General features: G+C 48.4%; 16 protein-coding genes across 16 annotated transcripts; 7 read left to right on the forward strand and 9 right to left on the reverse strand.

Annotated features, from left to right (window-relative positions):
- Positions 1–1,526: 1,526 nt before the first annotated feature.
- Positions 1,527–2,850, reverse strand: K444DRAFT_651209 (putative oxidoreductase; the record flags this gene model as incomplete). Its single annotated transcript, XM_024885694.1, has 4 exons — positions 1,527–2,118; positions 2,175–2,543; positions 2,604–2,757; positions 2,837–2,850. The coding sequence occupies 4 exons, from the start codon at positions 2,848–2,850 to the stop codon at positions 1,609–1,611; spliced, it is 1,047 nt and encodes a 348-aa protein (XP_024740566.1). The 3' UTR covers positions 1,527–1,608.
- Positions 2,851–3,069: 219 nt separating this feature from the next.
- K444DRAFT_584554 (uncharacterized protein) lies at positions 3,070–4,965 on the reverse strand. Its single transcript, XM_024877873.1, has 2 exons — positions 4,501–4,965; positions 3,070–4,444 (listed from the first exon to the last, which is right to left on the reverse strand). The coding sequence occupies exons 1-2, from the start codon at positions 4,577–4,579 to the stop codon at positions 3,309–3,311; spliced, it is 1,215 nt and encodes a 404-aa protein (XP_024740567.1). The 5' UTR covers positions 4,580–4,965; the 3' UTR covers positions 3,070–3,308.
- Positions 4,966–5,046: 81 nt separating this feature from the next.
- K444DRAFT_715615 (uncharacterized protein) lies at positions 5,047–5,328 on the forward strand (the record flags this gene model as incomplete). The annotated part of the gene is made up of 1 exon (XM_024888356.1): positions 5,047–5,328. The coding sequence occupies one exon, from the start codon at positions 5,050–5,052 to the stop codon at positions 5,290–5,292; it is 243 nt and encodes an 80-aa protein (XP_024740568.1). The 3' UTR covers positions 5,293–5,328.
- A 712-nt stretch (positions 5,329–6,040) lies between these two features.
- K444DRAFT_493821 (uncharacterized protein) lies at positions 6,041–6,716 on the reverse strand (the record flags this gene model as incomplete). Its single annotated transcript, XM_024873253.1, has 3 exons — positions 6,041–6,152; positions 6,209–6,289; positions 6,355–6,716. Coding segments are annotated over 3 exons (555 nt in total), but the record flags the coding sequence as incomplete, so codon positions are not given.
- Positions 6,675–7,433, reverse strand: K444DRAFT_325206 (uncharacterized protein). The gene is made up of 2 exons (XM_024871912.1): positions 7,090–7,433; positions 6,675–7,034 (listed from the first exon to the last, which is right to left on the reverse strand). The coding sequence occupies exons 1-2, from the start codon at positions 7,277–7,279 to the stop codon at positions 6,793–6,795; spliced, it is 432 nt and encodes a 143-aa protein (XP_024740570.1). The 5' UTR covers positions 7,280–7,433; the 3' UTR covers positions 6,675–6,792.
- Positions 7,434–9,453: 2,020 nt separating this feature from the next.
- On the reverse strand, positions 9,454–10,615 carry K444DRAFT_325225 (uncharacterized protein). Its single transcript, XM_024871914.1, has one exon. It carries the CDS (start codon positions 10,490–10,492, stop codon positions 9,485–9,487), a length of 1,008 nt encoding a protein of 335 aa, XP_024740571.1. The 5' UTR covers positions 10,493–10,615; the 3' UTR covers positions 9,454–9,484.
- Positions 10,579–11,716, reverse strand: K444DRAFT_325215 (uncharacterized protein). Its single transcript, XM_024871913.1, has one exon. It carries the CDS (start codon positions 11,497–11,499, stop codon positions 10,666–10,668), a length of 834 nt encoding a protein of 277 aa, XP_024740572.1. The 5' UTR covers positions 11,500–11,716; the 3' UTR covers positions 10,579–10,665.
- Positions 11,645–12,113, reverse strand: K444DRAFT_522779 (uncharacterized protein; the record flags this gene model as incomplete). The annotated part of the gene is made up of 2 exons (XM_024874231.1): positions 11,645–11,882; positions 11,938–12,113. 2 exons carry the CDS (start codon positions 12,111–12,113, stop codon positions 11,645–11,647), a joined length of 414 nt encoding a protein of 137 aa, XP_024740573.1.
- Positions 12,114–12,664: 551 nt separating this feature from the next.
- Positions 12,665–13,177, forward strand: K444DRAFT_325318 (uncharacterized protein). The gene is made up of 2 exons (XM_024871915.1): positions 12,665–13,015; positions 13,066–13,177. The coding sequence occupies exon 1, from the start codon at positions 12,744–12,746 to the stop codon at positions 12,987–12,989; it is 246 nt and encodes an 81-aa protein (XP_024740574.1). The 5' UTR covers positions 12,665–12,743; the 3' UTR covers positions 12,990–13,015; positions 13,066–13,177.
- A 126-nt stretch (positions 13,178–13,303) lies between these two features.
- On the forward strand, positions 13,304–13,675 carry K444DRAFT_609856 (uncharacterized protein). The gene has a single exon (XM_024879647.1). It carries the CDS (start codon positions 13,315–13,317, stop codon positions 13,657–13,659), a length of 345 nt encoding a protein of 114 aa, XP_024740575.1. The 5' UTR covers positions 13,304–13,314; the 3' UTR covers positions 13,660–13,675.
- Positions 13,676–14,040: 365 nt separating this feature from the next.
- K444DRAFT_556446 (uncharacterized protein) lies at positions 14,041–15,471 on the reverse strand. Its single transcript, XM_024876744.1, has 5 exons — positions 15,311–15,471; positions 15,050–15,262; positions 14,784–15,003; positions 14,396–14,737; positions 14,041–14,351 (listed from the first exon to the last, which is right to left on the reverse strand). Exons 1-5 carry the CDS (start codon positions 15,359–15,361, stop codon positions 14,257–14,259), a joined length of 921 nt encoding a protein of 306 aa, XP_024740576.1. The 5' UTR covers positions 15,362–15,471; the 3' UTR covers positions 14,041–14,256.
- A 567-nt stretch (positions 15,472–16,038) lies between these two features.
- On the forward strand, positions 16,039–17,189 carry K444DRAFT_609858 (signal peptidase-like protein complex catalytic subunit SEC11). Its single transcript, XM_024879648.1, has 2 exons — positions 16,039–16,545; positions 16,660–17,189. The coding sequence occupies exons 1-2, from the start codon at positions 16,250–16,252 to the stop codon at positions 16,880–16,882; spliced, it is 519 nt and encodes a 172-aa protein (XP_024740577.1). The 5' UTR covers positions 16,039–16,249; the 3' UTR covers positions 16,883–17,189.
- Positions 17,190–17,478: 289 nt separating this feature from the next.
- K444DRAFT_480730 (ubiquitin-conjugating enzyme) lies at positions 17,479–18,061 on the forward strand (the record flags this gene model as incomplete). The annotated part of the gene is made up of 3 exons (XM_024872993.1): positions 17,479–17,505; positions 17,563–17,679; positions 17,753–18,061. Coding segments are annotated over 3 exons (453 nt in total), but the record flags the coding sequence as incomplete, so codon positions are not given.
- A 1,602-nt stretch (positions 18,062–19,663) lies between these two features.
- K444DRAFT_609861 (uncharacterized protein) lies at positions 19,664–20,442 on the reverse strand. The gene has a single exon (XM_024879649.1). It carries the CDS (start codon positions 20,422–20,424, stop codon positions 20,101–20,103), a length of 324 nt encoding a protein of 107 aa, XP_024740579.1. The 5' UTR covers positions 20,425–20,442; the 3' UTR covers positions 19,664–20,100.
- Positions 20,443–21,343: 901 nt separating this feature from the next.
- On the forward strand, positions 21,344–23,629 carry K444DRAFT_498473 (RabGAP/TBC; the record flags this gene model as incomplete). The annotated part of the gene is made up of 1 exon (XM_024873313.1): positions 21,344–23,629. A coding segment is annotated over one exon (2,286 nt), but the record flags the coding sequence as incomplete, so codon positions are not given.
- Positions 23,630–24,040: 411 nt separating this feature from the next.
- On the forward strand, positions 24,041–26,831 carry K444DRAFT_556457 (P-loop containing nucleoside triphosphate hydrolase protein). The gene is made up of 4 exons (XM_024876745.1): positions 24,041–24,407; positions 24,460–24,702; positions 24,973–25,575; positions 25,628–26,831. Exons 1-4 carry the CDS (start codon positions 24,066–24,068, stop codon positions 26,618–26,620), a joined length of 2,181 nt encoding a protein of 726 aa, XP_024740581.1. The 5' UTR covers positions 24,041–24,065; the 3' UTR covers positions 26,621–26,831.
- Positions 26,832–27,432: the final 601 nt, after the last annotated feature.

Below are 27,432 nucleotides of genomic sequence, written 5' to 3' on the forward strand. Positions count from 1 at the left end.
AGGTACTCCAAACGACCGTAGCCAAGGCCATCTTCGCCGAAGGATATTTGGGTTTCTCCCAAAAGGGGAGAATTTCTGCCACTGCGGCCAGGAAGTCGAGAAGCCACACCAAAATTGTTAGATTGAGTGGGATTATCTCATTCCCTGCCTTTCTCTGGAATATTAAACCTCTTTTGGTCATATTTTCCTTCCAATTTCAACAAAGCAGACTCTATGCCCCCAACATCGTCTGGATCGTCAGGTATCTGAGCAAGCTTTTGGGCAAGTGAGGGGCGCATTCCTGGCCGAGATGAATGTATGCTGAAAAGTGATGCTTGGCGCGAGGTTTTGGCTAATTCATGAAGGGAAAGGTTATCATCGGTGTTTGCTTGCGACTGTCATAGTCGCCAGTTGGAACGTCGACGAAGCTGGTTGTTGAGTCGTTCTCTGACAAACGTTTAGCCCTCAATGATATCAAATTGGAGAGCAATGCACCAGTGAAACTAAACGTACCCGTATCTTCTCTTTCCCTTCCGCGGTCTTGTCGGGCGTTCATACTGGGCCGCGAATTCGCGGAGGACAGTCCCTCGTTGCTCCACAGGAAAATCTGGAAAGCTGGTGCTCGAAGTAGGTGGATGCACGAACTCGGAGTCTTCGTTATCGGAGTGGTGTTCATCCAACGCAATATTCTCCCCAGCGACACTGGGAAACTGAGTTGCCGCACCACGCTTGAACACATAATTATCGAACTTGTCCGCCGAATTAGAAAATCGATTACCGTTAGAGGTGAACATTCCGGCCATCCTCCTTCTCTCTCCAGTGCTGTGTGCTCCAGCTTGTATATGTTGCACACTCGTAGGCAATCTTTCGTTCAAAGTCCCTGCGGCGGGACTTGTTGAACAGTCTACCACATCGTCGATGCGAGCACCTTCTGGCCAGCCCGGTCATCCCCTTTCCGTAGCCTCGGATGGGGCGGATGTATGCCTCTTTCCAGCCCGCTCTTCTTCTCATCTCCTGTATGATGTTCTCTTTTGTTGCACCAACTCTTCCATTGTCATGCTCCTCTTCCCATTTCCTTCCAGCCAGACCAGACTCCGGCTCCAGCACCAGTTGAGCCTCGTCTAAGTCGACTTAGTATTTCCATTGTAGGGTATCATTCCCAGCTGTTCCTCGTCAGCCAATGGCTTAAAGATGTATAGTCCAGCTCATTAATGTTTTCGACATCCAGGGGGTAGTTGAAGGGTTGAGCGAAGATCTTGAAGTTGGTCGTGAAAGTGAGGATGGGCAAGCCACATTTGAGGTTCGTTCAAGGGGAAGTGAATTGCTTTTTTGCAACCGAACGATTGATCTACCTTGATGCAGGCAATTATACAACAGCTACATCACTGTACTTAGCTTGCCTGCAATCTATCACTTCTTCATTAATGAACTTTATGATGTGGCGCTTCCATACTTTTTTTTCTGACCCCCAACCCAGATTCATAGCAATAATAGGCAAGATTTTTCTAGGTAGGTAGACACCTATCAGGGCACTGTGATCTTGCTGCAAGAGCTTGTTGCCTAACTAGATCAAAAAGATGCCTACGTAATTGTTTCCGGCCACCATCCTAATTATGTGGATTGATTGAGCTACATTCCACCAAATGCAGGCTTTGCCACATACTTCTCCTCGAGGAAGTCGATATCCTCTTTCTCAAGAAGCCCTGCCTTAGCCACCTTGAATCCCTCGACCGTCTCATTGACTCTGTCGATACTTCCAAGCCCAGCAATCGGAATTACTCCTCGAGCAGTACACCAAGCGAGCCCGATGGTAGCCATACTAACGCCCTTGCGTTTCGCAAGCTCTTCTACTCGCCCAATGATCTCAATATCCGCACTTGTGGTCTTTCCAAGAAGGAAGTCGGCGAAAACATCGGTCTTCTGGCGGGTCGTTGGCTCTGTACTGTACGGTCGAGTGAGCAGACCCCGCGCAAGCGGAGAATAGGGGATGACGCCAACTCCGGTGTCTCGGCAATAGGGGATCATTTCTCGCTCATTCTCACGAAAGAGCAAACTGTAGTAGTCCTGCATGCTAATGAACTGGTGCCAGCCGTTCTCTTTCGCGATATTCTGGAGCGTTTGGAACTCCCACGCATGCATCTGGAGAAAGTTCAGTCATTTAAACTCAAGTCAAACAACGATCCAGGGAATCTCACCGAGCAAGCGCCAATGTAGCGCGCCTTCCCGCTCTCAACAACATCATTCAAAGCTTTCATGATCTCCTCACGCGGGGTTTCGCGGTCCAAGCGATGGATCTGCAAGACATCCATATAAGTCCCGAGACGGGCGATGCTCGCATCCACGGCAGCAAAGATGTTCTTCCTTGAAAGCCCGACTTGGTTCACCATGTCTCCATCATTGACAGACATCTTCGTAAATCTTTCGGCGTCGGTCAGCTTATCTATATCTTCGGGCATGCCGCTGAAGATCTTCGACAAAATGACCACACGTTCGCGAGGGATCTTGTATTCGCGAAGAGCTTTCCCAATAATGCGTTCTGACTGGCCGTTGGAATAGACATTGGCCTATGCATTGTTATGGTTAGCATTTTGGACAACTATTTTCAATTGGAAAGGGGAAAGCACGGTATCCCATGTATTGATACCCAAGTCATAAGCATGCTTGAGGATCGGCAGGGCTTGGGCTTCGGGGATTGTCCAGCCCATCGTGGGCGACGGATCTCCCAAGGACATCGCTCCCAGGATCACCTTTGAGACCTTCAGGCCAGATTTTCCTAGCCTGGATTATTAATGTTAGCCTGGGGCTGCAATAAGGCGAGCGAGAAGCCTTTGGTTCTCAAGTTAATGGTCCAACATACTGCACGTATTCCATTTTGAAGGGAAGTCTTGACTTAATATAGTGTGAATTTCTCGGAAATGGGACTACACTGAGTCTGAAGATCAAGTTCTCGTTCTTGGGGTGGCCCAGATTATATACTTTACGTTCGAGTGCAAAGCATGGTCCGAGTGTACATTAAGCAGGGAATGGAGGAGCATTGCCGCATTGGGTCTGCCTCTTTTCAGATAACATAAGCATGCATAAAGGCAAGGTTGACCACTGAGGCGGAATGTAATGGATTTCTTTCTCCTTTCCAGCTCTCGTAAGCCTGCTTTGTATGGAAATCAAAGAAGTCTCACCCGCAAGATAGATTTGTCTCGATGCACAGCTTTAGCTTCCAACAAGTACGCATATATGGATCATATTTGAGTAGAGTGGTTCCTTGTACGCCTCAGGATCTCGACCCACTCAGTCGACCAATTCAATTCAAAGAGCAAAGAAAACAACCGCTGCTACCAAGGATAACACGACCGCTCACCCCTCACCTCGCACCACCACTGCGTCTGTTTATAGATTTCTCCCTCCGCACCACCAATCAAGATCCACCACTTTCTCAGAAACCACGGTTGCGCTTCCCAGCTCCGAATATCCCACGGCGCACCTGACCCAATTGCTGCACTCCCACCACCCAAAGATGAGCCCCAACACACCAACCCGTCGTTCTGAAGATCATTGCACAGGTCCTCCTCGTCAATCAATGGCTCATCAACATAAGCAAGTTTGATGACCCTCTCCCTAAATGTGGGGAAAGGAAGCACGTCAATATATGGATGGTGCTTGTGCATCAGTTGCGTGGCACAGGGCCGCAAGTGCGTCTTGAGATTTGTGAACTCGCTCGCGCAAACTGTCTCGGCAGCTGATCTAGAGATGTTTTCACAGAAAAATGGTGACTCAACGTTGTCGCAGTCTGTGGGCCCGAGAGTGGTTCCTAGAGCAGCTCCATTCGCCACGCATGCTGCGACGAATAGGATTTGCTTTATCCGGAAGTTGTTTCTGTGAATATCGGGCAGGAATGGTGCCTGCGCTTGGCTGGCGTTCTGCAATAGTAAGATTCTGTCAGTCCGGAGTGCAGTATTGCTATTGGCGCTTCCCTCTCCATTCCCACAAGAGGAAGGGCACTCTATATCCGCTGAAGTCTCGTGTGAGAGCGCCTTTAACCCAGCTTTCAAAATGCTTTGCAGGGTTATTTTCTTCTCCAAAATATGAATTTTCGTCTTTTCGTCAGGCACAACACCCTCTTCTTCAATGAGTTGGCTGAGGATGCTGTGCTCTTGAAGACTCTCAGGGGTCAAAGGCTGATTCGTTTTTGGAAATGATTGAGGTTGCTGCGCTGTGCCCAAGAACCTGCTCGGTGACTGGCCGGGTTCGCCGAGAGAGCCCAGCATGCTCTGCGCTGCTGAATCACCTGCTACATGAGGGTGTGTAAGTGAATACTCATAAGTGCCATCTAGACCCAGCGGCGCATTGGTGCCAATGGCTACTGCAGGATCCATATCTTGACCATCCTTGCTTCCACCACCAATGCGGAAGCCGTGTGTAGACGTTGCAATATCCTGCAGGGCCTGCAGATTCCTTTTCTGACGCTCCCCTAAACTCATAAAGTCAGCATTACACTGTCGGCAACTGCGGCACCGTTTGCCTTACGGTAATTTTTCTGGGCTTGCTTATTTTGCGAGCGCCGCCGATCAGAAATTTGCTTTTTAGGCCCCTTTTCTGGTGGCATGATTATGGTTATTCTTTGGCAGAAAGAGAGCGCATTGCGGGCTCATGCAATGATGTTGAGCTGGCTAAGCAGGTCATACTTTGTTGCGTGGTGAAGAGGTGACGTTGTGAGTAAGCTTCAGATGCTGCTCACGGGAGCATGCATTAGCCCCGGATTACTGTAAGCGAGGCAGTGCCTTGCTCCCCTGTTACGCACGCGTGATGCTTGTGTGCCTATCCACGAAATAGCTAATGACATCCACTGCAGTTAGAGACACCCAGTGAGTATGAGCCTACCCGATCCAAGTATAACTTGAGCACAAGTTTGAGCTCCGAGATATAGAGTTGTTGAACTAGCTAAAGCAATATAGCTAGGGTCACGTGCTTGCAATGTAAACCAAGTAAAACGTACTGAATTGACTGCTGTTCTACAGTGGTAAGTAGCCCGTATATATAGCCCTGAACCCCCTAAGTCACATGTACTAAATCCCTATGCCAGCTGAACCGATTACAGCTATACAGGGTATTCCAGCCGTACATGGTATTCCAGCTATACAGGGTATTCCAGCCGTACAGGGTATTCCAGCTATACAGGGTATTCCAGCCGTACAGGGTATTCCAGCTGTACAGGGTATTCCAGCCGTACAGGGTATTCCAGCTATACAGGGTATTCCAGCTGGACAGGGTATTAAGCTAGTGCACAGCCCCATGGCGTTCGGTTCCAGGGCTTACTAAGCCTATTAGGGGCCTCAGGCCCCTAATTTCAACAAGAGTCAAGGGTGTTTTTGATCACGTGATGCACTGCCACTTTCTTGCCGATGAACACTTGCCTGGACTTTTGTTTGACCAGATACACACTATGCTTAAACTAAAATTTCAAATCGTTCCTATCCGAACTTTCCTTCTTTTCAGATAACTAGATGATTATCTTATCGTTCTCTATCTTGCAAGATAGACATTCAGAAAAATCATGGGTGTCTCCCTTTAGCACCGTCGAGAAACAAAATCGAAGAACATTCCTTTTACTCGAACAAGGATTAAGCATTTCTCTCCCAGTATACATATATCATATAGCCAAATCTAACGAATGCAAGCCAACACCAGAAGTAAAACGAAGACGATACAGTCTTGACCCGACAAATCTATTTTGAGTACCAGAACACCCTCCAACTAAGACATTAAGGACATCCGCCCGTCTAGTAACAGAACAATGAACCTCAACTCCGCAAAAAATTTCCGACTATAAGGGAACATCTTTCGGTAAATCTTTCTTCGCAACCATAGCCTTGTGCGGCACCTGCAAAGCTTCCAAAGTAACAGAGTTTGATGTGATGACATCTTTACCGTACTCATCTGTAGTAAGCGAGGCATTGGTTAACAGAGTCGTCATATGTAGACTACTGTCACTTCCCGGCTGTCCACTATCCTGAGTTTGAAAAGTGCTAGGCCACTGCACAGACTGCTGCTGAGGACTTTGAGGATCCCTCGTCGAGAACACAGGGTCGTCATTGAACGTTTCAGGGCAGTGGTGCTTTGCTATCGTTTTCAAGGAAGGTAAGCAAGCACAGATAATCCCGATATTCAACTCAGCGATACTTTAACGAAGTAAGTGGGTTTTTAGCAGGCGGAAGAAAGGGCAAGAACTGCTTACGCCCATACGTATCCTTCACTTCCTGTCCAAGTCAAGTCTGTATTCGCCATTGCTTCGGGGATCTTTGCGAGTCTGACAGTGCTCACAACGCAGACACCAAGGAAATCAGTGAAAACACAGAACATCCGAGGAACGATAATACTTACAACGGCCCTGTCATAAGAATAAGAGTAACTCTAATTTTCTGCTTCCTCGGCAGACGAAGAGGTCTCAGAACCCAGATTGGAAGAAGGAGCATCACCACATCCGTCGTAACATTTACCACTCCTCCGACAAGGAACGCAACTTTGAAGTCCAAGCATTTGCCGTGGACAGTGAGGTCCCAATATGCGTTAATCGGTCGGCACATGAAAAGCCATGTGAAGGCCCCGAAGAGACAGTAGCCGCATGCAACGAACAGGACAAGGCAGGTTACGATTTTGAAAGCCCTCGATGATGCTAATCGGAGGTAGAATAGCAGGATGGAAGCCTTGATGAGCAAAGTGGCAAGACCGAGGGTTAGAGAGCCGAAAATACCACCCCACTGGTGCGTGGGATCAGATATGATGTCTACAGACGGAAGATTGGCAGAGAGGGGAATACACTCACGAAGAAATAGGTTTCGAACTTAGGTAGCGGAATATCCCAAATATGGTTCCCAGACCCATTTCTGGTTTCTGGGAAGCCTTAGCCAAATTAGTGGCCTTGAGAAATACTGGGGACTCACGAAGCATTTGCATAATAGAAAACACAAGCGTAAATGGCTGCAAGGAAACGACTTTGGTTAACTCGCTGTGCGAGGGCATGAGAGGATAGCAAGAGCCTACCACAGCCAGAGCTATCATGTCTATGTATCAAAATTAGTTGAATATTCTTGTTCGTGAGTTGAGAGCTAGACGTACAATCGTCACAATGAATTTTCTTGAGTAGAGCATACTTCGCATACAGCCGTGCCCCTAAGAACGGAAACATGAGCAGAGGCAATACAACCCCAGCGACTATGATTTGTTTGCCATTGAAGTCGGGGTTGACGAAGTTGGGGGTAACTCCTGGTGGGGGAGGAAACGCGGTGATGATCCTCGTTGAGTTCATTGTGTGAATGACCCCAAAAACTTGAAACGGAGTCCATGAACGAAGGTTGCACTGGCTACCGTGGAGATCGGAAAGAAGGTTGTCCTCTTCCGGCACTTCGTTGCAGGGGTGTTGTCGATCTGGTTTCCATCTTGAGATCGTCCGGGGAGGAGAAATAACCCTCCCAAATGTTATTTGTCAAGGAGAGAGTCTCCACACTGGCGGAATTCCTCCAAGGCGGGGTCTCAGCCTCCTTTTTGATGGCCCAAAAGTCAGAGTGCAGTGAAATTTAGCCAAGCTTCTCCGTTCCAATCGGATTCAAAGGGTTGACCATGTCTCACGCCACAGCAGTTGGCGGGAAAACCACATGGCAACCACACTGGGTCAAAGCGGCCTCAAGGATCATCCTTCCAAATACCTCTTTACTTCGTGATCCCGCATTTATACAACAGAATAGAACGCAGTAGCAGGAGGAACAAAACCTCGAGAGAAGAAGCAAAGAGTATTGTCATTGTCCCCAAGCACCATGTCGGCCACTCGACTACAAGAGCCAGTGGTTGGAACCGGGGGGCAGCATGCGGTGTGGAAGTATCTCCTGAAAACTTCCACAAGGAGAAGAAGGTAGCACACCCTGACACACTCTGTTTCATGAGGTCATATCCACCAGGTTCGGCGATGATCTACGATTTCGCGAATCGATCCGGATTGGTACTAGTATCGATTTGTATCGGTCTAGATCAATCCTGGATTGATCCAGAAAAATCCTTGGCGAACCTCTACGCAGTACCTACTCTATTTAAAGTATAAATTGTATTCTAAAAATAACTTTTGAATAGAAAAAGAAGCTAAGTACTATAACTAGGAATATTACCTTAATAATTCCAAACACTTTTAGAATTTTTTCAACTACTTTTTAAAAAGTCTTAATTTTTGGTATTCTATGAGTAAGTAAGCCTTTCGAACCAGAAGTACCTCTTGTATAAATTTACTATAGAGAGTACTTCCGTAGGACCGATACTAGATTAATCTAATATTAGTCCTTATAATACTAACTAATACCCGCCCCTAAATAGATGTAATAGTGGGTCCCCGCAAAACCAGCCCGGCACGGTCCAATTGCCATACAAAAAGAACCCTACACTTTGACCCACTGTTACATTTAACTGCTGGGGAGTACGAGCCAGGATCAATCCTAGATCGATCTCGCACGGATCATCGCCGAGCCTCATATTCACTGTCTTACAGAATTCCAAATCCTAGTGTGGCTTCCCCCCGGGAAACCACCGCTGCAGCACCAATCTCCACTAATTGAGCCACAACCTCCCCACTCAACATCAACACTTTTCAAATTTCTCATCGTATTGCTCCCCCTTTGTGTCTCTTTCGTCTCCTTTCTTGCGCTTGTGCCGTTTTCTAAGATGGGGGAGAATTCTAATAATTTCAGGGCAGGATTATTCTTGATGGCATGGTGCTGTTTCCTGCCCTCGGGCTCCAATTGTTTTACCCATTCTCCGTGACTGACAGCTTGAGATGGTCTCTCGGCTCGCGCTCTCTCTGGTCATTAGCACTCTCTCGACAGGAATAGTATTCTTGGATAACACAAACAGATTTTCTCGATTTAACTCCTTCCGATCGGCCAGGTGTGCTGTACTTTGTGCATGCCACCTCTTCCATCTCCGAATGACTTCAATCCATGTCAGCGATGATCCTCCAGCAAGCCAACTGGCATCCAAGTAGCCTCAACTTGACGTCAAAGATGACCTGAGAAAGCACCAGAAACTTGGGACTCGCGATGGGCTGTGAAGCATCCTGTCAGCCAAGCCATATCAAATTGAAATGGGATCAAATCATCAAACCGAAGGGACCGACTCCTCATTATTCCAAGCTCCCCTACTCCAACTTCGCCGATTACCCAAACTTTCCAGCTTTCAATCCGCACTCTAAACTCTCAATTTCTTCCTAGCTGCATCAAGAAGCCTTTCCTAAATCCAATTCGATTCGTTGTGCCATGTGTCAATAGAATGCTTTCGCTCGTTACCATCGGCTCATGGGCGGCGAACCGCGAGGATTGTTCGACACGCCAGAGTTTTGAGTATAGCGATCCTGGATATAAGGAATTTTGATGGTGGGTCAGTAGACGGTGCGGAGAGGTTGAGATTGAGAGTGCCATCGATGCGCGACATGAAAAAGAGGGGTGAGAATTACGTGTCTCTGAATTATTCTCATTTATCTGTATAAGTCTGAGTAGTTGAAACTGATACCCGTCATACCACTCTCGGTATAGGTCACTCCGAATTGATTCGAGCTCTTGCAGTCCTCCATTAGCTCATCGTCATCCATAGCCTTACTTTTATTCCTTTCGAGGACCAAATCATGCTGGTTGACATCGAAACTCATAGCACTGTTGATATCAGATATCTGCCGGACGGAAAATTCAGCAGGTCTACTGAACAGGATTTCCAGTCTGCCTATTTCACGTGCCTTCTTAGAAGATACGTATTGATCATAGGGCAACGGAATGTCGTTCAGGAGGTCTATCAAGTCCGCAACATGTGCGGGAAAACTCATGCTCGCCTTATAATAATAGTTCGCAAGATGTGCGTATGTATCATGAAGTTCTGATAAAAGCTCTGCATAACATTTCCTCCTCTTAAGATATAAACAATATTGCTTTGAGATCTCAATTTTCCGCTGATCTCCGGGATGACCGAGAAGTTCCAAGCTCTGGGAACTTCGAAGAGCAGCAAAGAATGTTTCAGCTTCATAAAACCACCCTGCGGTTGCGCATGCGGAGGCCAGCTCCGTGACTAAAGGCTCGACAAAGACATAAACTGTGATGTCTTTGCCAAAAGGGTCGAAATGAGCATACAGTTTGTTAATCACTAATCCCAGTGTGCTTAGTTCGCCTTCGAATGAGCTTTTGGTTCGCCGTAAATAGATCGTGATTTGCCTAAGTTCCAAGATGCTGAAATCGTCGTCGTGTGATTTGCTTGCTTCTAGAAGCCTCCTCAAAACGCACACAAATGAAAGTAAACCGAAACGAAACCCTCGGTTCTCGCAGCTTTCTGAAGTCGTCGGATCTTCTTGCCTTGTTTCAAAAAACGAAGGCAAAGCTCGAAGGATAGGCAAGTTGATACCGGGATCATTAAGAGCAATAATGACTTGCTCAAGATCCAATCTTCTAAAGATGCCTCGATATTCCCCAGAAAGAGTCTTCATGGCCACCAAAATCATTGAACAGATCACTGTAGTCGACGAGGAAGCCCGAATCAAGCTCTCCAGGTGTTGTGACGTCAGCGTCACATGACCTGGCCCTAGCCCTAGCGTGGCACCCTGTACTTAGCTCGAGCTCCCCGCTCCTCCTCTCTTCTCTCCTTAGACGCACATACACACCCAAAAAGAGCTGTTTACCAGACCAGGTCTTTAGCCCAGGGACGTGATACCAGGAGATCTAAGCAGATACAAGCGGCGCTTGGAACCTCATATGTAGGGCAATAATTGAGGCATTGGGTCAGTCCCAGCACGGCCACCCGAAGGAACGGTTCGGTTTGGCTACCTCTGTTGGTAATGTACTTGTTAATAGCACTGCAGTACTCTCTCTGGGCTTGGCATCGCTCCTCACGTTCGATTGGATCTTCATATGTGGATTCCTTTTCTTCTGTCTGATCAAGCACAGGTTCGCTCTCGTGCTCGCGGTTTATGAAAATGAACTCATCATCGTCGGAAGGAAACGAAACAGTCGCCATTACCGGAGAGCTGACAGACTCTTGCACGTCCCCGCTAAAGATGTCGTATGTCGATAGCCTTGAAGGTTGGTAAGTTGTTGCAGAAGGGAGTACCGGCGCATGTTCGTCCAAAGTACTATTTCTGATGCTGAGCGCTGGCACGGAACTCCCTGGATTGGGGCTGTGTCGCACAAGGCTGGCGGCATAGAGGTGGTTTGCTGAGTCTGGGTCTTCTACCAGAGGCTCTAGCGAGGGTTTCCCACTAGCTGTAGGCAGACCACTTCCATGTTCCGATGATGCTGATGGACTATCGCTAATGAGAAAGGGTTGTGGCGTCTCATATGATATGTGCTGAGGCGTCGCTGTCGACGAAGCGTTATTCTGGACGGAAACTTCGTTCTCCGAGCCTGCTTGTAATGGCTTAAGCAATGGTTGAAAGGTTTCGGGATCAAACATGGGCACCTCCTCTGATGCGGTTGGTAATACATCAGGCTGGCGATGTTGGTAAGGATCCATGAGAGACAGGGCTTGGAAAGCGAGCCCGGGTATTGACGAGCCTGGTGTAGGTGATCGAACAAACTGAGGAGTATACACACTGAAGACTGGAGATGGGGCTATATCCGTTCAGTTAATACATATTTTTGTCAGCCACAGTGTTTGATCACGTACCATTGACAGGACTGGTCATTGAAAGTAATTGTTCTTCGGAGATGGCGTTTCTTTGGAGATAACGATCGATCTTTCTGTCATCAACCGGCTTTCTGTTCACCCGGAATGAGCTCTTCTTGTTTTCGAGGGCGCGCTTCGCCTTGGTACGAGCGAGCGCTATCATGGTGTCTCCCTTCAGATTCTTGACATCGAAACCCCAGTTTGTGAGCCGACTCTTGAGTTGCTTCTCACTATGTACAAAGTTACTATTGGCTTTCATATTGGGACGTTTTGAGCCAATCTTACGTTGCAGTGAAACCATAGTCATGGCTAAGTGACTGGATGACCTCCTTGAGAGGTTTGTTCTCGGCCAGATATAGACGTTCAATATTGGCCTTCTGCACTTCCCATTCTTCAGCAGAGTATCTGTGAGTTTTGACCTTTTCGCTTGGAGGTGGTGCCGAATGCGCGAATGAAGCCATCGTTGAGTTCGGAAATTCACAGTTAATGGCTAGCAAGTTGAGATTTTGTGGGTGAGCCCGACTTCTTATGTTACTCGGCGAAATCGTCAATTCAACCCTGCATATAAAATCCAGGCCCTTTGTGGCTTCGCTTCAATGCGTGTTCCCGCGTCACATGCACTGTGAATCAGTTCATTGGATAGCCCAAAGTTCCAAAGCGATGTGGCGTCAGCCAAGCATCACCATTCGCCCTTCTCGTTTGGAACTTTTGGCAAGCGAGGCAACCTCCAATCACCAGTTCCACAGAATTCGAAGCCACGGCTCCCGCACAGCCTTGTGTTACCCTCGCGCTCAGACTCGATCGCGGGCGCTGATCGGGAAATGCCAATATTCCTGACTTGACTGGTTGCAGGAAAAGAACTTCTGCTAAGCGAGACCTGGCCTGCTCCTCATAGGTAAAACTGCTAATATGCGGGTTAAGGAGATCTTTTCTGGATGGTTATTGCTCAAATTCCACACGCAAGCAGCTCCCTTCATTCATATCACAACTTTCTTGATTTGACCAAATTGTTAGCCAGCTTCAAACTGCAGAAATCGAGACAAGTCCGCTGAAGAAACCCAAAATAATCAGTGTGCCCCGAAACCCCCTATATGCTATCATCTCCTGTGGTAATAATAATCCTTGTGCCATCGACTTGCACAAATCCTAATACCACGCCTTTCTCTCCATCGCCTCCTTTTTCAACCACTCTGCGTCTCTCCCGACTGGAATGCAACCGCTTGAAGCACAACTGGATGGATCATGCCCTCCTCCGATACAATCATCTCCCTCGCAATTGGTTTTGGGGGGTTACTTGTCGCCATTTTGGGCATCTGGATCGCATATCTGAGTCTTAAAGCTGTGAAATCCAATTGGAATCCAAGTTTGAGACCTAAGAACTATTCCTTTTAACATTTTGCTGAAATATAACAGACACGAACACTTCGGACTACCGTCGGAACGAGACAATCGACTTGGAACGGTCAACAGAGCTACCAACCGTACGTCCCACAGTGCATCTCTCTTGGCCGCAAGAGTCCGGACATTTGGATAACAGTGCGGGCCGTTCGTATACTTGGAGCTGAGGAGGAGAAACTTGGGCTTGCGGCTTGATCTGAGAGGAAATATGGGTTGGGGAATCCCTTTGAGGAGAGATTGTTGTAGGAACGGTTCACTGTCGAAATGGACCTGTTCTTGACTCATATTCTATTCTCCACTCATTCCCGCTTTCATCCCATCTCGTCCCCAACATACTCAGTCAATACTCCGCCATCTCTCCCATCTCTTCCTTCTCTCATCTCTCCCATCTTCCTCCTCTTCCCGCAATCAAACCCACCAAACAACCATTCCACTCCCCCAGCATCCCCAGCACCAATTGCAACCCCCGATTCCTCAAACACAGCCCAACACTCCTTTACTACTTCTCTTCCCCACTTCCCTGTCCTCTCCCACGTCCTAGCATCATATTTTCACACTCCGAATATTCAACACCTCCTTGGGTATATGTATCGCAGTGGGCAAAATTAAAGCATGTTACGACGGGAGGTGTGGTTATCTTTGAAGTGTTTCACTTTGATGTCCGTTCTGAGGCGGTGAACAAGATATCGATAGCACCGCGAGAATTGTCCCGCCTTTCCTTATCTTTAATCAGCCTGCCATGTTGTTGTTTTTTTGGAAAGGGGAAATCGTGCTTGGTTCTGGTTTCCGAATCAAAAATCTTTCCATTCAAATTGCTGAAACTTGCGAGATCGAGATTCAGGTGTGACGCTGAAGGATGGAGGTCTTGCATGAGCCACCACCAACATCGCCAACATCGCTACATGTTCGGCGACCATGTTAAATTCGAAACCAGCGGTTGAAGACGATCACTCCACGCGAATTGAGGTCACAACAGAGAAGAAGTATGCAAGGAAGCTCTGGCCTTACGAGTAACACTGTCAAAGAGCATTCCATGACAGGATAATGATGGCGAAACTCAATCTCAAACCCAGACAGTCTTCAATCTGCTAATCAACGTGAGCAAATCCGTGGCGACAAAGGAAAAGGAACAGATAAAGCCTCCAGACAATCTAATGATACCAATCCAGCTACCGCGCACCAAATCAATAACCACGGTCATGATGCCTACTGTGGGAGCTGTTGGTAACCACGGCTCTTGTGCTCACCCTTCTTGGTGCACAACTCACGAAGACCAGCGATGCCGTAAATGATAAAGAAACCTGGAATGATTAACATGTGCTAATGGCAAGGGGATGACACTCACAAATGTCTGTCAAGGCAGCAAATCCAAACCAGGATGCGACGACATACTCCCACTTGACCTGCTTGTGGTCAAGGAACCACCACACATACTTGTCAGCGACAACGTAACCGATGTAGGTCCAACCAATGTAGAGGAAGGCAAGGAACACGAGTCCGGCAAGGTGGCAACCGAGTGGCTGCAGAATGTTAGCTTGCATGTGAGGAAGCAGCAGGGTGAGATTTGCCTCTTGGCGCTTGATGCTGCTGAGGAAGAAGACCTCAAAGAAAGCAATGGCAGCACAGATAGCATATTTGTCGAGAACGAAGAAGGTTGTGTACCAGCCATGTCCAAAAGTGTGGTCACCTGCGAGAGTTAGACGATCGTGAGAATCAGAGCATGAGCGACTGACCTGGAATGGTGGCATGCTTCGTTGGGACGAGGACAAACCAGTGAATAGCAGCGGAGACAAGTGGAAAGGTGTTGGCTGCAGAGTAGAAGATGCTGAACCAGGTGCGGTTCTGAGTCGAAGAGTGTTGGCGGGGTGGCGACAAGAATCTCTGAACGCGAGTCTTCCAGGTCTTGGGTTGGCTACCATGGTGAGGGTAGTAGAGATGCATAACGGTGTAAGTCTGCAGAGAGTTGGCTGATGTGCGAGCTGCTGCGTGGAGGACTTACGGCTGCGATGGCATGGTAGAGAAGCTGGATGAAGCACGCAATGTTCGAGAACTTGAAGATGGTGACCAAGCCAGCCTTGTTGCGCTCGAGCTCGTACTTGATGAGCGCCAGGAAGCTGACCAAGAGGTATGCTGCAGTCAAGCTTCGAAGACCGACGAGAGCCTTCTGGCCAATGCTGATCCATGGCGAGTGGCAGACACGAAGGAAGATGGGCTGGCAGATGTCAGAATTGATGGGTTGAGGATGGAGTTGATGACCTACGTGATCATCCTTCTTGCGATCCTTGGGAAGGAGAGCAGTGGAGGATGACATTGTGAGAATGGGAATGAGTGCGTGATCTTTAGGGAAGTATGCAGCAGTGAACCAAAACTGTGAACTCGATCTCGTTCGAAGGTGGGAGATTGCGAGAAGCGAGATGGTTGATGGTTGTGCCAATGATGAAGGAAGAAGGATACAGAGAGAGGAAGAGGAGCGAACGATGGGAAGTAAACAAAGCTAGCTTGGGTGCCAGCATAGGAGGAAGGAGCGGGAGGTGTTTTTCGCGCGGTTAGAAAGGAAGTCACGATGAGTGAGCCAAACAACTTTTGAATCGACTTGAACTTCGGAGAAAGAATGGCTCAATATACATTCCAACTCTGGAATCGCAATTTGATAATCTGATATCCATGAGACATTGGGATTGGTAGAGGGATTCATCAAAGGTCACTGGACGGCGGATGCTCTCGTTGAAATGCGCAAGCAACCGTCCAACGAGGCGGTTTCCTCTAAATGAGCTTGTCAATCCAACTGCATAGCCCACCAAAATACATTCCATTGAGAAAGAGGCAATACTTGAGAGATATTCGTACGTACAGAAATTGGTAAGAGATGTTGAAGACGAGCTGGGGTCGAAATTCGGGTTTGTTATTCTTAGACCTTGCACAAAGCTCCGACCACCTTACACAATCTAGCATAAATCGCGTACCTCAAAAGTGTCCACAACTCAAGCAGCAGCACCAAGCCACCTGTTCACGACAATACCCAACAGGCAGCCCTTCCTTTGTCAATTCTTCCGCCACGCTCTGAATTACTTCTCTGCAATATCCTCCACGCATCTGCCACCCCAGAATATCTCTTCTGCGCGCAACTCCAACCAATCCCCATTCGCATCAACCACTCTCAAAAGCCTCCCCCCTCCCCCAGAGCCCCTCCACGCCCAGCATGCTTTCCGCCCTCCAAAACCCACGGCAAGCAGCCGCCCAAATTCTCAACTTCGGCCTGATTCTTTCTACCGCCTTCATGATGTGGAAAGGCTTGTCTGTAATCGCCGACTCGCCCTCACCCATTGTCGTCGTCCTTTCTGGGTCCATGGAGCCAGCCTTCCAACGAGGAGATCTGTTGTTTTTATGGAATAGGAATTGGTTTGAGGAGACGAAGGTGGGAGAGATCGTGGTGTATAATGTGAAGGGGAAGGATATCCCGATTGTGCATCGGGTTGTGAGGAAGTTTGGGGTTGGGTGAGTCTACCCTCCTTCTGGGGTTCTCAGGGCGGGAAGGGGAGCTTTGGAGGGCATTGGAAGGGGATTCAGTAAGGCTGGGATTTATATTGAACAAGGGCTAATTGGAAACAGGGACGAAGCAAAGCTCTTGACGAAGGGAGACAACAATGTTGCAGACGACACAGAGCTCTACGCACGAGGACAAGATTACCTAGAGCGGAAAGACATCATTGGCAGCGTCGTAGCATACATCCCATTTGTCGGATACGTTACAATTCTCCTGAGCGAACATCCGTGGTTAAAAACGGTCATGCTGGGGATAATGGGCTTGGTGGTTGTCTTACAAAGGGAATAGCGAAATCGAAATTGCAGTGGCGTTTGAGGATACCCGGGAATTGTATGATAGACCACAAGTCGATGAATGCCTATGGGAGACTGCATGGCGGGCTCTTGGAAGCCTATTTGCAGCATAGGTGCTGGCCGAAGCGTATCGAGAGCTTCAAGCCACAGACGTACGGCTGGAGCTGAAGGGTCCTAGCCCAGCTGTCTCACCTTCCACTGTTGGCAGCCCACAAACGAATATCGTCTTCCAAATATTCCTCGCAGTCTTCCTGAGCATCCACTGCAAAAGATTTCATGCTTTCACCTGATTCCAAATCTGCTGACAAAATTTCCGCCTCGAAACCTTCAGCCTCGTTTACTAGCGCGCTGAGAGAGCAAGGGTCCCAGACCAAGCTCCTTCTCCATCTTTCTGTGACGTGAACTTGTTGAGCATCACAAAACAGATAAAGACGAACGCTGAGGTATTTAACACTCCGTCTCTCCCTCTCCCACTTTTCTACGCCATCACTCAGTTACCAGAACCATTTTGACACCGACAACAGCGTTTCCTCGGCCTCGACACCGCATCTTTTCACCAAGGACCCACCATTGATTACACGACTCGCCATCATGTCCGCACAAAAGAGAATTGGCAAGGTACGAGACCGTAGAATATAAACTAGAGGTGAAGAGTATGTTCTGATACTTTTCTAGGAGTTGGCAGAGGTTACGACGAGCCCGCCAGAAGGCATCAAAGTCAGCCTCGTTGACGAGTCAAATGTCCACAACTGGAACATCGTGATGGATGGTCCTGAAGGTTCACCTTACGCTGTACGTCCCATTCTCTCCCCCTCTATTCCTAAGTCCCACTTTCACGTTAGACCGAAGCTGATGCCTTCTGCAGGGCGGCAAATTCCAACTTCTCCTCGTCCTCCCAACCGACTACCCCTTCAAGCCTCCCAAGATCAACTTCAAGACGCGGATCTGGCACCCGAATGTGACCTTCGACGAGCACGGCAGCATGTGCATCGGCATCCTGAAACCCGAGGCCTGGAAGCCGAGCTCCAAGATCTTGAGCGTGTTGGCTGCAACGCAGAGCCTGTTAGTTGAGCCTGTTCCTGATGATGCGGTGGAGACGAGTGCGGCGGAGATGTTCAAGAATGATAAGCCCAAGTTTAATAAGACGGCGGCGGAGTACACAAAAAAGTATGCGAAGTAGAGGAAGGGAGAGCATTGTTAGGGGACGGGAAACGGGAGGGGTTGGGAGAGGGGAGGCAGAATGAAATTATGATGAAAAACACGAATGGCATTGAAGTCAAGGCGTTATGGGCTGGCGGGTGCGAAGCATAGAAAGGTGCTTTCTCTATATGGGCGCTGAATTCATAACGAAGGGAATAAAGAACTATCATTCCACATGGGTCTGCGGGATCAGCGTTCTGTAACATCCAGACCCTTCAGGCACATTAACATGCAGTGCTCGGGCCGTGGAGAGCAATCAGATCCCCAGCAAAGCCCAAAAGAAACCATCAATCTTTTGTTTTCCCCTGTTTCTGCAGCACTTCTCTCCCCTTGCATGGGCGGGAAAGCGGAAGATCCTGCGGCCAACTTGGGCCCAGGCACACTTCACCCCTCCCTCCCCCTTGCTTTTTCTTGCAACATCTGAGACTACAGCAAAAACTCGCTATAGCGATATCAATTTTAGCGCCTTTTTCTAACGATATACCGAGGTATCGTTAAATCAAGGATCACGTGCACATATAATAAATAAGGAAGAACTGAAGATATATAAAGAACCTCTCAATCCTAACGCCTCACTACTTGTAAAGTACCTCCTGAAAGCTCTAAATAAGCCTGCTTTGCTTTCCCAACCTTCCTTTGGGTAAACGTAGCTTTCAAAGCGTCAAGCTTACGTATAACCTCACTTTGTCCATCCTCCTGTTGCTTCTCATAAAGATTTACTAAATCAAGTGCAGCTATCACTTCAGCTAGCTTCACTTCCCTAATCTCTTCCTCCTGCTCCTCCTGCTCCTCCCGCTCTATATCAGACTAATCCCCTGAACCTCCCTGAGCATAGCGATTCACAATTACCTCCAGAGTCACACTCTCTTCTTCCACGATTGCCTCGTCAATTAGTGTAATAAATTGGCTAATGGGAAGAGGATCATTGAATTGGGTAGTACTCTAAATAGCCAATTAAAGGGCTTCGATGGTTTCCTTGTCTTTTGCTTGTTGAGTAGCCCATTCCTCGTCCAGTTCGCTATAGGCATTGAGATCTCTACCAAGGAGAGGTTTTGCGATAAGACTTGATTTGTACCAGTAATTGGTAATCGTAGAAGCTTTGACGTGGTTATTCCAAGCATATACTGCCTAGTTAATCGCATGGAGAAGAGTGACTATTTTGTTGGGATTCTTGTTCGCCTCAAATTACTTGATCATATAGCCAACCCATTGCTTGCGATAATAAAGCTTGAAGGTATTAATAATACCCTGATCTGCTGGTTGCCAATGTAATATCGTATTGGGAGGTAGCCATTCCACTTGTACGTAAGAAAGAGCTTGTTTTCCACTAACGAGATCAATGCCATATTCATACCCTGAGAAATTATCCATAAAAAGAAGGATATGCCGGCCTTAAGCAGAATACTTACGATTGAGCCAATAGAGGTATTCTACACAGATAATACCAGTCATCCACTTGGAATTATTATACCGATATTATATACCCAAAAGTCGACGATTAACGTGCTTAAAGCACCGAGGGTTCTTACTCTTTCCAATTAACCAAGGCTCCCACTTATTAGTACCTGTGGCATTGACCGTAAGAGTAAGAGTAATTCGCTCTTTACTTTTTTTGCCCCCATTACTAGCCTCAGTTACTAGTATATGATTTGGTGACATTTTCCAGTATAAACCAGTTTTATCCATATTTAAGACATTCTCAGGAGGGTATGTGGCTACCAGATCTCGATTCTCTTGTATTTGCTTGATATTCTCAGGACTATTAATGTCTGCCGTACCGCTTTTGCTATGGTAAACGAACTCCTTGATATGGAAGCGGTTCTTAAAATTGGTCAACCATCTATTAGACCATTTGGGCTCTGGCTACTCGCAATATTGGGGAAGAAGATACCAGATATCATGTGCCTTCTGCTTCAGAATATCGCCCGTAATTATTGCCTTCTGCCTTTGCATCTTCTGCTGCTATTTAAAGAGTACCGATTCAAGATCTGGCCAATCAGATTAGCTTGAACGCTAACCCGTAAGGCTTATATCTTTTCGTATATCGGTATTAAGGTAATCGAATTGAGTGCTAAGGCAAAGGGAAACAGTGGACTGGTTGATTTTGTGGTAGTACTCGTCCTGGAACCACTTGATAAGATTAGCGTGTATAGCTTTAGGATGGGATTGCTTGTGCCTCCGTAGCGCTCGGCGATCAGCTTCTGTCATGCCTCTTCGTCTTTTTTTAGGCTGTTCAGGGGCTAGAGAACCAGAGGTAAGATCAAGGGGCTGTGATTCGGTGAGATCGAGAGCCTGAGAGGTACCGGAGGGCCCTGGAGTATTAATAAATTGATCCATTTTCAAGCTAAAGTAGAACGATAGACCACCAAAAATTAAGGGTTGGGACCGAAAAACCTTACGATAATCGTAATGCCAAGGATATCGTAAGCCTTAGGCTAAAAAAGTGCGGGACCGTACGGCCGTATCGTATTACTAAGGATATCGCTATATCAGGGATCGCTATAGCGAGTTTTTGCTGTACAACAAACAGAGCGCCTGATAGTCCTTTCCAGCCAACTCAAGCTCGATTTATGACAAGTCGATGCTTTACAGATCTCTCCAAATTTTCTCAAAAACAACAGGCCCAGTTCTCTCCCGGTTCGCGTCAAATCTCGATGATCACGTCCCTCGACGCGACCCAACAAACAAACGCGTTTGCAGCCAACGGAATCTCCCCAACTGAACTCCACTCGTACAAAGGCCATGCACCTTTCCGTCGCTACTCCTAATTGTACAAGCAGCAGCACCATCGCTCAATAGTCGTTCTTTCAAAATAAATAAACTTCGGTCATGACTCGCCGGCATTATCTGGATAATCTGTGATACGTCAGTCGAGGGACGCCTGTTAAGATTGCTGCGCTGCGCAATATAAAATTCAGACCCAGCTTCAGCTTGGACCACCACCAACCTCAGACGAAACATCCGGGATTCAGAGCAGATCTCCAAACAAATATCTGCGACGCCCTGCCCGCGACCCAGCCGCAGCTGCTCCTTCTCGACTTCGGATTCTTCTGCCTCTGACGGGCCAATTCGAACTTCCCGACGCACGCTTTTTGGAAGCATCGCCAATTGATCTCTACATGTGTGGCAGGTAACGGACAAGGGTTCGCGAACTCGGCCAGGCGTTGGACCTGGTGGAGGAGTGTTGTGCGGCTGCGAGCCTGGAACAACAATGAGCATGGCAAATGGCTACAATGGGGTTGAGACGTCCGATATCCCGTCTGTGGATGTCAAGAGGCAAAGGAGCATGAAGTTCAGTCTCTATCCAGCACAACCTCGAACAACTCCCAGAAGCCCAACACCTTCCGGCCCCACGTCTCCAGTGTTTCCAACATCTCCGCAGCTTCCGCCATCGCCTCTTCCTTCAAGAGAAGACTCTCTGCCCAGCCACCACCGTCCCTACACCTCACATCACGAGGGACCAAGATCTTTCACCACGCCTCCACAGCTATCACAGAGTCTCCACAAGAAGCTCTCTGAAGCATCACGGTTACGAGCCCTGAATAATGGCTACAAATCCAACTCTTCCGATGGACCGCACACCCAAGAACGACACACCCCAGATCCTCTAATAGAGAACTTCTCACGGCCTCGACAACCGAGTTTACGGCGGCGAAACGAATCACCTAATACCACAATCCACAGCCCAGCGGGCTTCCCCCTCTCAGCACACGATGAAGAACAGACCCCCACAGACCTTGCTTCTTCTAGAGACAGGGGATTCTCAACTTCATCCTCCCATTCTGTTGCACATACCCCAGCCTACCCCCTCCGACCTTCGACTTCTATCCCAGACTACCAGACCGCAGATTCCATCCATTCAAGACAGCGAAATCTTAATAATTCAGCATACAAACCGAGCAGGGGCCTCAGTCGGCCAGATAGTAATTACTCGGCGCACCGACGGGAACCTATTACACGACCTACCGGTCTGGAGAGCGAGGAAATACGAGCCAGTTTCCGGTCAGCGCTAACCACTAATTCGAGCTTCATGGGCACGAGCGGGACGGAGAGAAGTAGTGTAATGACGAAGAGCAGTTCGGCAACATCCATCTTCGGCAGGGATGAGGGGATGAGCGTCGACGATGCGATTGGGATGTATGAAAGTGGATTTGGAGACTCGGGCGTAGAAGACAACTATGGAGGGAGACCAATGACAGCAAGCTCGGAGCAGAAGAGGATATCGGGGCTGGAAGAGGCAATGAATGATACGCTGGAGGTGCCAAATACGGGGCATGCAATAATCAGGGATTCCACGACCATCTTCACACCAGGTGGATTGGACACCCCTAGTCCACGGCACAGCGCGATGGATGGGTCAATGGACGTCCAAGAGAGCTACTTTGGCTCCAAGCCTGCAAGCCGACCAGTCACGAGTACGCCCCCAACAAAATTCGATGAAACAAGGGATCGATACGGCTTCAAGAAGAAAAATCAACATATCTCGGTAGCTCAATATGACGCCTGGAACGGTCCATATACAGAATATCTTGCTCGACGACGGAAGAAGTGGCTGGCTATGATGAAGGACAACGGGTTGCCGGCAGAGAAGCCTGAAAGATTCCCGCCCAAATCCAGGAAGGTAAAACACTTCGTCAGGAAAGGCATTCCGCCGGACTGGAGAGGCGCAGCGTGGTTCTATTACGCAGGTGGCCCAGAAATGATCGCCAAACATCCTGGGGTATATGAGGATTTGGTCCGAAAGGCTGCAGCTGGAAGCGTCAGCGAGACAGACGACGAAATCATCGAGCGTGATCTGAACCGGACTTTCCCTGATAACATCAAGTTCAAGCCGGATCCACCTCCAGGAGACGCCCGCAACAGCCAGCGTACTATCGTTGACCCAGAGACACCCATTTTGCAGTCCCTTCGAAGAGTCCTCCAAGCATTCTCCATCTATAATCCCCAGATTGGGTACTGCCAATCACTTAATTTCCTTGCTGGCTTGCTGCTACTCTTCATGGATGAAGAGAAATCCTTCTGGATGCTCAACATTATTACTCGTGTTTACCTCCCTGGAACACACGAACTCAATCTCGAAGGTGCAAATGTCGATCTTGGCGTCCTTATGAACAGCATCAAAGAGATGATGCCTTCTATCTGGGCCAAGATTGGGGGCGAACTTGACGGCTCCGCATTCACATCACACTCGATGCGCTTGCCTCCCATCACCCTTTGCACCACTGCTTGGTTCATGTCCTGCTTCATCGGCACACTCCCAATTGAGACGACACTTCGAGTCTGGGATGTCTTCTTCCTCGAAGGCAGCAGGACGCTCTTCCGCATCGCGCTCACGATTTTCAAGGTTGGAGAAGCGGAAATCAAGGCCGTGAATGACCCGATGGAAATATTTCAAGTCGTGCAAACCATTCCACGAAGATTAATTGATGCGAATGCGTTGATGGAAGCCTGCACAAAACGCCGCAACGGCTTTGGACATCTCAGCCAAGAAGCGATCGAGAAAGGGAGAGCGGAGCGGCGACGTGGGTATGCGGAGGAGAGGGAACGAGCGACGAAAGGTGAACCTGGCGAGTCAAAGTTGGGGAGATCTGGGACAAAGAAAGGAACTCTGTTCGGGAGAAGGAAGAGAATTGTTCCGATTGAGGCGTAAGGTGGAGGAAGCATCTTGGATGGTTTGGTGAAGCATTTGTGGGAGAGAGGCTTTATGATGTTACGATTTTGGAGCATTTGATGAGTCTATGAAGACTAAAATAGCATTACATAGCGTATACAGGAACATAATTTGCGTTTAGTCTCGAATTAACACCATTCAATGCAAAATCTTGAGATGTCTAGAAACAACTTGTCAGCTTGTAATATTCTGCTTTCCCCGTTGTTGTGACAACGCAAGCGAACTTGACTTCGAACAATCAACAACTTTGAACCCCCAATATCATGCCATCAACCAAACATCTTCGCAACCACATCACCACCTCGCAATGGCCGACCAAAAATCGCAAGCCGCTCTCTTCCAAGTCTATCTTCGATTGCGACCCCCTCCAACGAACCAACAAATTGCCACCGAACGATTTCTTTCGGTCGAAGAACCTGCGAATGACGATGAGCTCCCAACCCATATTACCCTGAATCCTCCCAACGATAATCGACGACGCGCAGTCGAAAAATTTGCATTCACAACGGTATTTGAAGAGGAGGCTACACAGTTGAATCTGTTCCATGGCACTGGTGTGCTGCCTTTGGTTGAAGGAGTTCTTGGCCCCCAGGGCGGTGATGGACGCGATGGATTGCTTGCTACGCTAGGTGTTACTGGCAGCGGAAAGGTGCATCGATACCCATCCTAACAAGAAATTGGCAGATACTAACATAATACAGAGCCACACAATCCTCGGATCTCGAACTCAACGCGGTCTCACCCAACTCGCGCTCGACGTCCTCTTCCGCTCAATTTCGAATCAAATGCTCGATCCGAATACGACAACAAGCCTGCATGCAACAGTAGCAGCCTCCGACCCTAGCGAAGCACAAGTTATGTCTGCACAAATGTTTCTTGATACAATGTACGGCGACCCATCAGCAGCTTCCCGAGCCAGCTCCAGAGCACCGACTCCAATGGTGGTACGTTCCGCCTCATCAACGTCTACAGCTACTCTCAACACAACGTTCCATCCGACCTCACATGGTCTCTACCCCTCCTTGCTAGGCTTGGAGACGAGCAGTCCAAAGACTATCAGAGTAGTGCGCGAGAATCAAGAGTCTATCCATGACCAGAAAGAGACAGAAAGTATTCTGTCCACCCTCTACTCGATCCCAGCTTCCTATGTCCCATCCTACATGCAATCCACCTTTGCAAAAGCAGTGAAGTCAATTACTAAATCTCCAATCAAGGGCGAATCCTATCCACCTCCTACCCCACGAAAGAACTTCCTCCAACGACCGAGTCAACTACCCCAAGTGCCGGATATCAGCAATGTTTTGGTAGACGTGGATCCTAACGCTGAATACGCGATTTTGATTTCGATGTATGAGGTTTATAATGATCGCATCTTTGATCTGTTGACGCCTGCTTCGCCCAATAAGTCAACGAAGGAATTCCGACGACGACCGTTGCTGTTCAAGCCTACAGAGCAATCTCCGGATAGGAAAGTTGTTGCTGGTCTGAGGAAGATTATTTGCGGGACCATGAAGGAAGCACTTATGGTTCTTGAAGCAGGATTACATGAACGACGCGTTGCTGGCACTGGTTCCAATAGTGTATCCAGTCGAAGCCACGGCTTCTTCTGCGTTGAAGTGAAGAAGAGAAGAAGAAGCAGGATGCCTGGTCAATGGGGAGGCAGTGCACTTACCATTGTTGATCTTGCTGGGAGTGAGAGGGCAAGAGACGCTAAGACACAGGGGGCGACGTTGCAGGAGGCGGGGAAGATTAATGAGAGTTTGATGTATCTTGGGCAGTGTCTGCAGATGCAGTCTGATCTTGGTTCTACCACGAAGGTAAATCCATCTCCCATCCTCTTTCCCTCACCTCTCATACTAACATCCCAAGCCAAACCTCGTCCCATTCCGCCAATGCAAGCTCACTGAGCTCCTATTTTCCAACTCCTTCCCCCCAACCTCCCAACAATCCGTCCCGTCAACCCCCTCCCACTCCTACCACTCCCACCACCCACACCCATCCTCTCACCGTACCCAGCCCCAAAAGGCAATAATGATCGTCACCGCCGATCCGCTCGGAGACTTCAATGCCACCTCTCAAATCCTTCGCTACTCCGCCCTCGCACGAGAAATCACCGTTCCGCGGATTCCATCCGTTACGTCCACAATCCTCGCTCAATCAACTGCTAGCCACTACTTCTCTCCTCGAGCAGGAGGCAGGATGTCCCCATCCGAAACAGAACGCGAAACAATGGAAATCGCAGCCCTAGAAATCGCCCGCATGTCCGAGGAAATCGACGGTCTCCGCCATGAACTGAGTAAGAGCGAGAGTGCTCGGATGGAGTTGGAAGCACATCTTGAATCCTTCCAAGATCGCGCTGTGGAGATCGAGGCTGAGGTTCGAGAGGAGTGCTATATGGAGATGGAGAAGAAGATGCAATCCGAGTTGCAAAGATGGAAGATTGTTTGGGAGAGTGAGAGGGAGAGGGGGGAGGCGCATTTGGATAAGAAGATGGAGATTTATACGCGGAGCATTGATGCCGTGGACGAGGAGTCGGAGAATAAGGAGAATGAATTTGATCTAGAAGCCGAAAATGACCGGTTGCGAAGAGAAGTCGAGATGTTGAGACGCGATATTCAGAGTAGGAGTCCGAGCAAGAGGATGCCATTGAGAGAGTCGAGAGCTTATTCTGGACGGGACTCAAGGGTTTGTGGTGAGAGTGAGAGGGGAATGGAGAGCGTGGGAAGAGAAATGGAGAGGTTGAGGATGAGCGGAGAGTCTGTTTTGAAGGGTGGACAGCCAATTATGAGCAGCCCAACGAAGAAAGTGAGGAAGCTGACGGCGAGGAAGTGGGATTTGATGGATGAGCGCGAGATATTGTAGTTCTTGACAGAGGTGGATGAGTGGAGTTGTGGGAGTTTATGTTGAGTAAGATGTTAGAGTCGTTTGGGCCAGCGAGTTGTGCCATGCATGGCGTTTTGGATGTTGTTTTTGTTTTGGAGTATTGGATCGATAATATGTGAATGAAGTATTGATCTCACATCCACTTTGTTCTGCGGGCTGTTCGTGAGGAAAGAAGAATATTATATCAGTGGAATAGTTTCCAAACTGCCCTCATCTTTTTGCCGATCCCTGTACTAATCTCCCTTTGTTCTCCCCATTACTTCGGGATATTGGATTTGGTGATTGGGGACATGTGGTGGCGTCTTTGAGCGGCCAAAGGGCAATCCCCGCTCACAGAATCGGCACCTCAGTTTGAAGGTCACGTCGGAAGTCTTGCTTTGGTATGACAAGAATTGTTTTGCACGCCGGCAAGCGTGTGGGGGTCCACGTCAGCCATTCTTGAGAGATGTAGGTTTGGGAAAGTATAAGCAACTATTGGTGGCATCGACGTAAACTGTGTGACGAGCAGTCATGCAGCTGATTTTCTACACCTTTCTTGCTGAGCTCCTATTCGGTTTTCGAAGTGGCAGTGGCTTGGTGGAAGGATGCATTTCGTGGTGTCCATTCAGAAGCGGCTTCAGAAATCTGCACCTTTTTCTAAGTGGTTCATCATCCTTACCCTCCAACCATCCTGTGCTCTTCCATTTCATATTCTCTTTCGATCCCTCCTTTGCTTCTTAACCCACAAACGCTCAACTGCTTTCCGCAAGGTTTTGTTTCCCTCAAGTGCTAAGTCAAGAAGTCATCATGTC

Source organism: Hyaloscypha bicolor (genome assembly GCF_002865645.1).
Source record: "Hyaloscypha bicolor E unplaced genomic scaffold K444scaffold_50, whole genome shotgun sequence".
Taxonomy (NCBI): Eukaryota; Fungi; Ascomycota; class Leotiomycetes; order Helotiales; family Hyaloscyphaceae; genus Hyaloscypha; species Hyaloscypha bicolor.

What these genes read in the sequence shown, in the direction of transcription:
- K444DRAFT_325225 (XM_024871914.1), bottom strand. Translation starts at nt 10,492, where the DNA reads ATGATTTTGGTGGCCATGAAGACTCTTTCTGGGGAATATCGAGGCATC.
- K444DRAFT_609858 (XM_024879648.1), top strand. Translation starts at nt 16,250, where the DNA reads ATGCTTTCCGCCCTCCAAAACCCACGGCAAGCAGCCGCCCAAATTCTC. An exon ending in GTGAGGAAGTTTGGGGTTGG is followed by an intron (nt 16,546 to 16,659) that starts GTGAGTCTACCC and finishes AATTGGAAACAG; the next exon opens with GGACGAAGCAAAGCTCTTGA.
- K444DRAFT_556446 (XM_024876744.1), bottom strand. Translation starts at nt 15,361, where the DNA reads ATGTCATCCTCCACTGCTCTCCTTCCCAAGGATCGCAAGAAGGATGAT. An exon ending in ATCGCAAGAAGGATGATCAC is followed by an intron (nt 15,263 to 15,310) that starts GTAGGTCATCAA and finishes GACATCTGCCAG; the next exon opens with CCCATCTTCCTTCGTGTCTG. An exon ending in TGCTGCCTTGACAGACATTT is followed by an intron (nt 14,352 to 14,395) that starts GTGAGTGTCATC and finishes TAATCATTCCAG; the next exon opens with GTTTCTTTATCATTTACGGC.
- K444DRAFT_556457 (XM_024876745.1), top strand. Translation starts at nt 24,066, where the DNA reads ATGGCCGACCAAAAATCGCAAGCCGCTCTCTTCCAAGTCTATCTTCGA. An exon ending in GAGCACCGACTCCAATGGTG is followed by an intron (nt 24,703 to 24,972) that starts GTACGTTCCGCC and finishes TCTCCAATCAAG; the next exon opens with GGCGAATCCTATCCACCTCC. An exon ending in ATCTTGGTTCTACCACGAAG is followed by an intron (nt 25,576 to 25,627) that starts GTAAATCCATCT and finishes TAACATCCCAAG; the next exon opens with CCAAACCTCGTCCCATTCCG.
- K444DRAFT_325206 (XM_024871912.1), bottom strand. Translation starts at nt 7,279, where the DNA reads ATGAACTCAACGAGGATCATCACCGCGTTTCCTCCCCCACCAGGAGTT. An exon ending in GAAAATTCATTGTGACGATT is followed by an intron (nt 7,035 to 7,089) that starts GTACGTCTAGCT and finishes TTTGATACATAG; the next exon opens with ACATGATAGCTCTGGCTGTG.
- K444DRAFT_609861 (XM_024879649.1), bottom strand. Translation starts at nt 20,424, where the DNA reads ATGGATCAATTTATTAATACTCCAGGGCCCTCCGGTACCTCTCAGGCT.
- K444DRAFT_609856 (XM_024879647.1), top strand. Translation starts at nt 13,315, where the DNA reads ATGGACCTGTTCTTGACTCATATTCTATTCTCCACTCATTCCCGCTTT.
- K444DRAFT_325215 (XM_024871913.1), bottom strand. Translation starts at nt 11,499, where the DNA reads ATGGATCCTTACCAACATCGCCAGCCTGATGTATTACCAACCGCATCA.
- K444DRAFT_584554 (XM_024877873.1), bottom strand. Translation starts at nt 4,579, where the DNA reads ATGCCACCAGAAAAGGGGCCTAAAAAGCAAATTTCTGATCGGCGGCGC. An exon ending in GCAAGCCCAGAAAAATTACC is followed by an intron (nt 4,445 to 4,500) that starts GTAAGGCAAACG and finishes TTATGAGTTTAG; the next exon opens with GGGAGCGTCAGAAAAGGAAT.
- K444DRAFT_325318 (XM_024871915.1), top strand. Translation starts at nt 12,744, where the DNA reads ATGCTATCATCTCCTGTGGTAATAATAATCCTTGTGCCATCGACTTGC.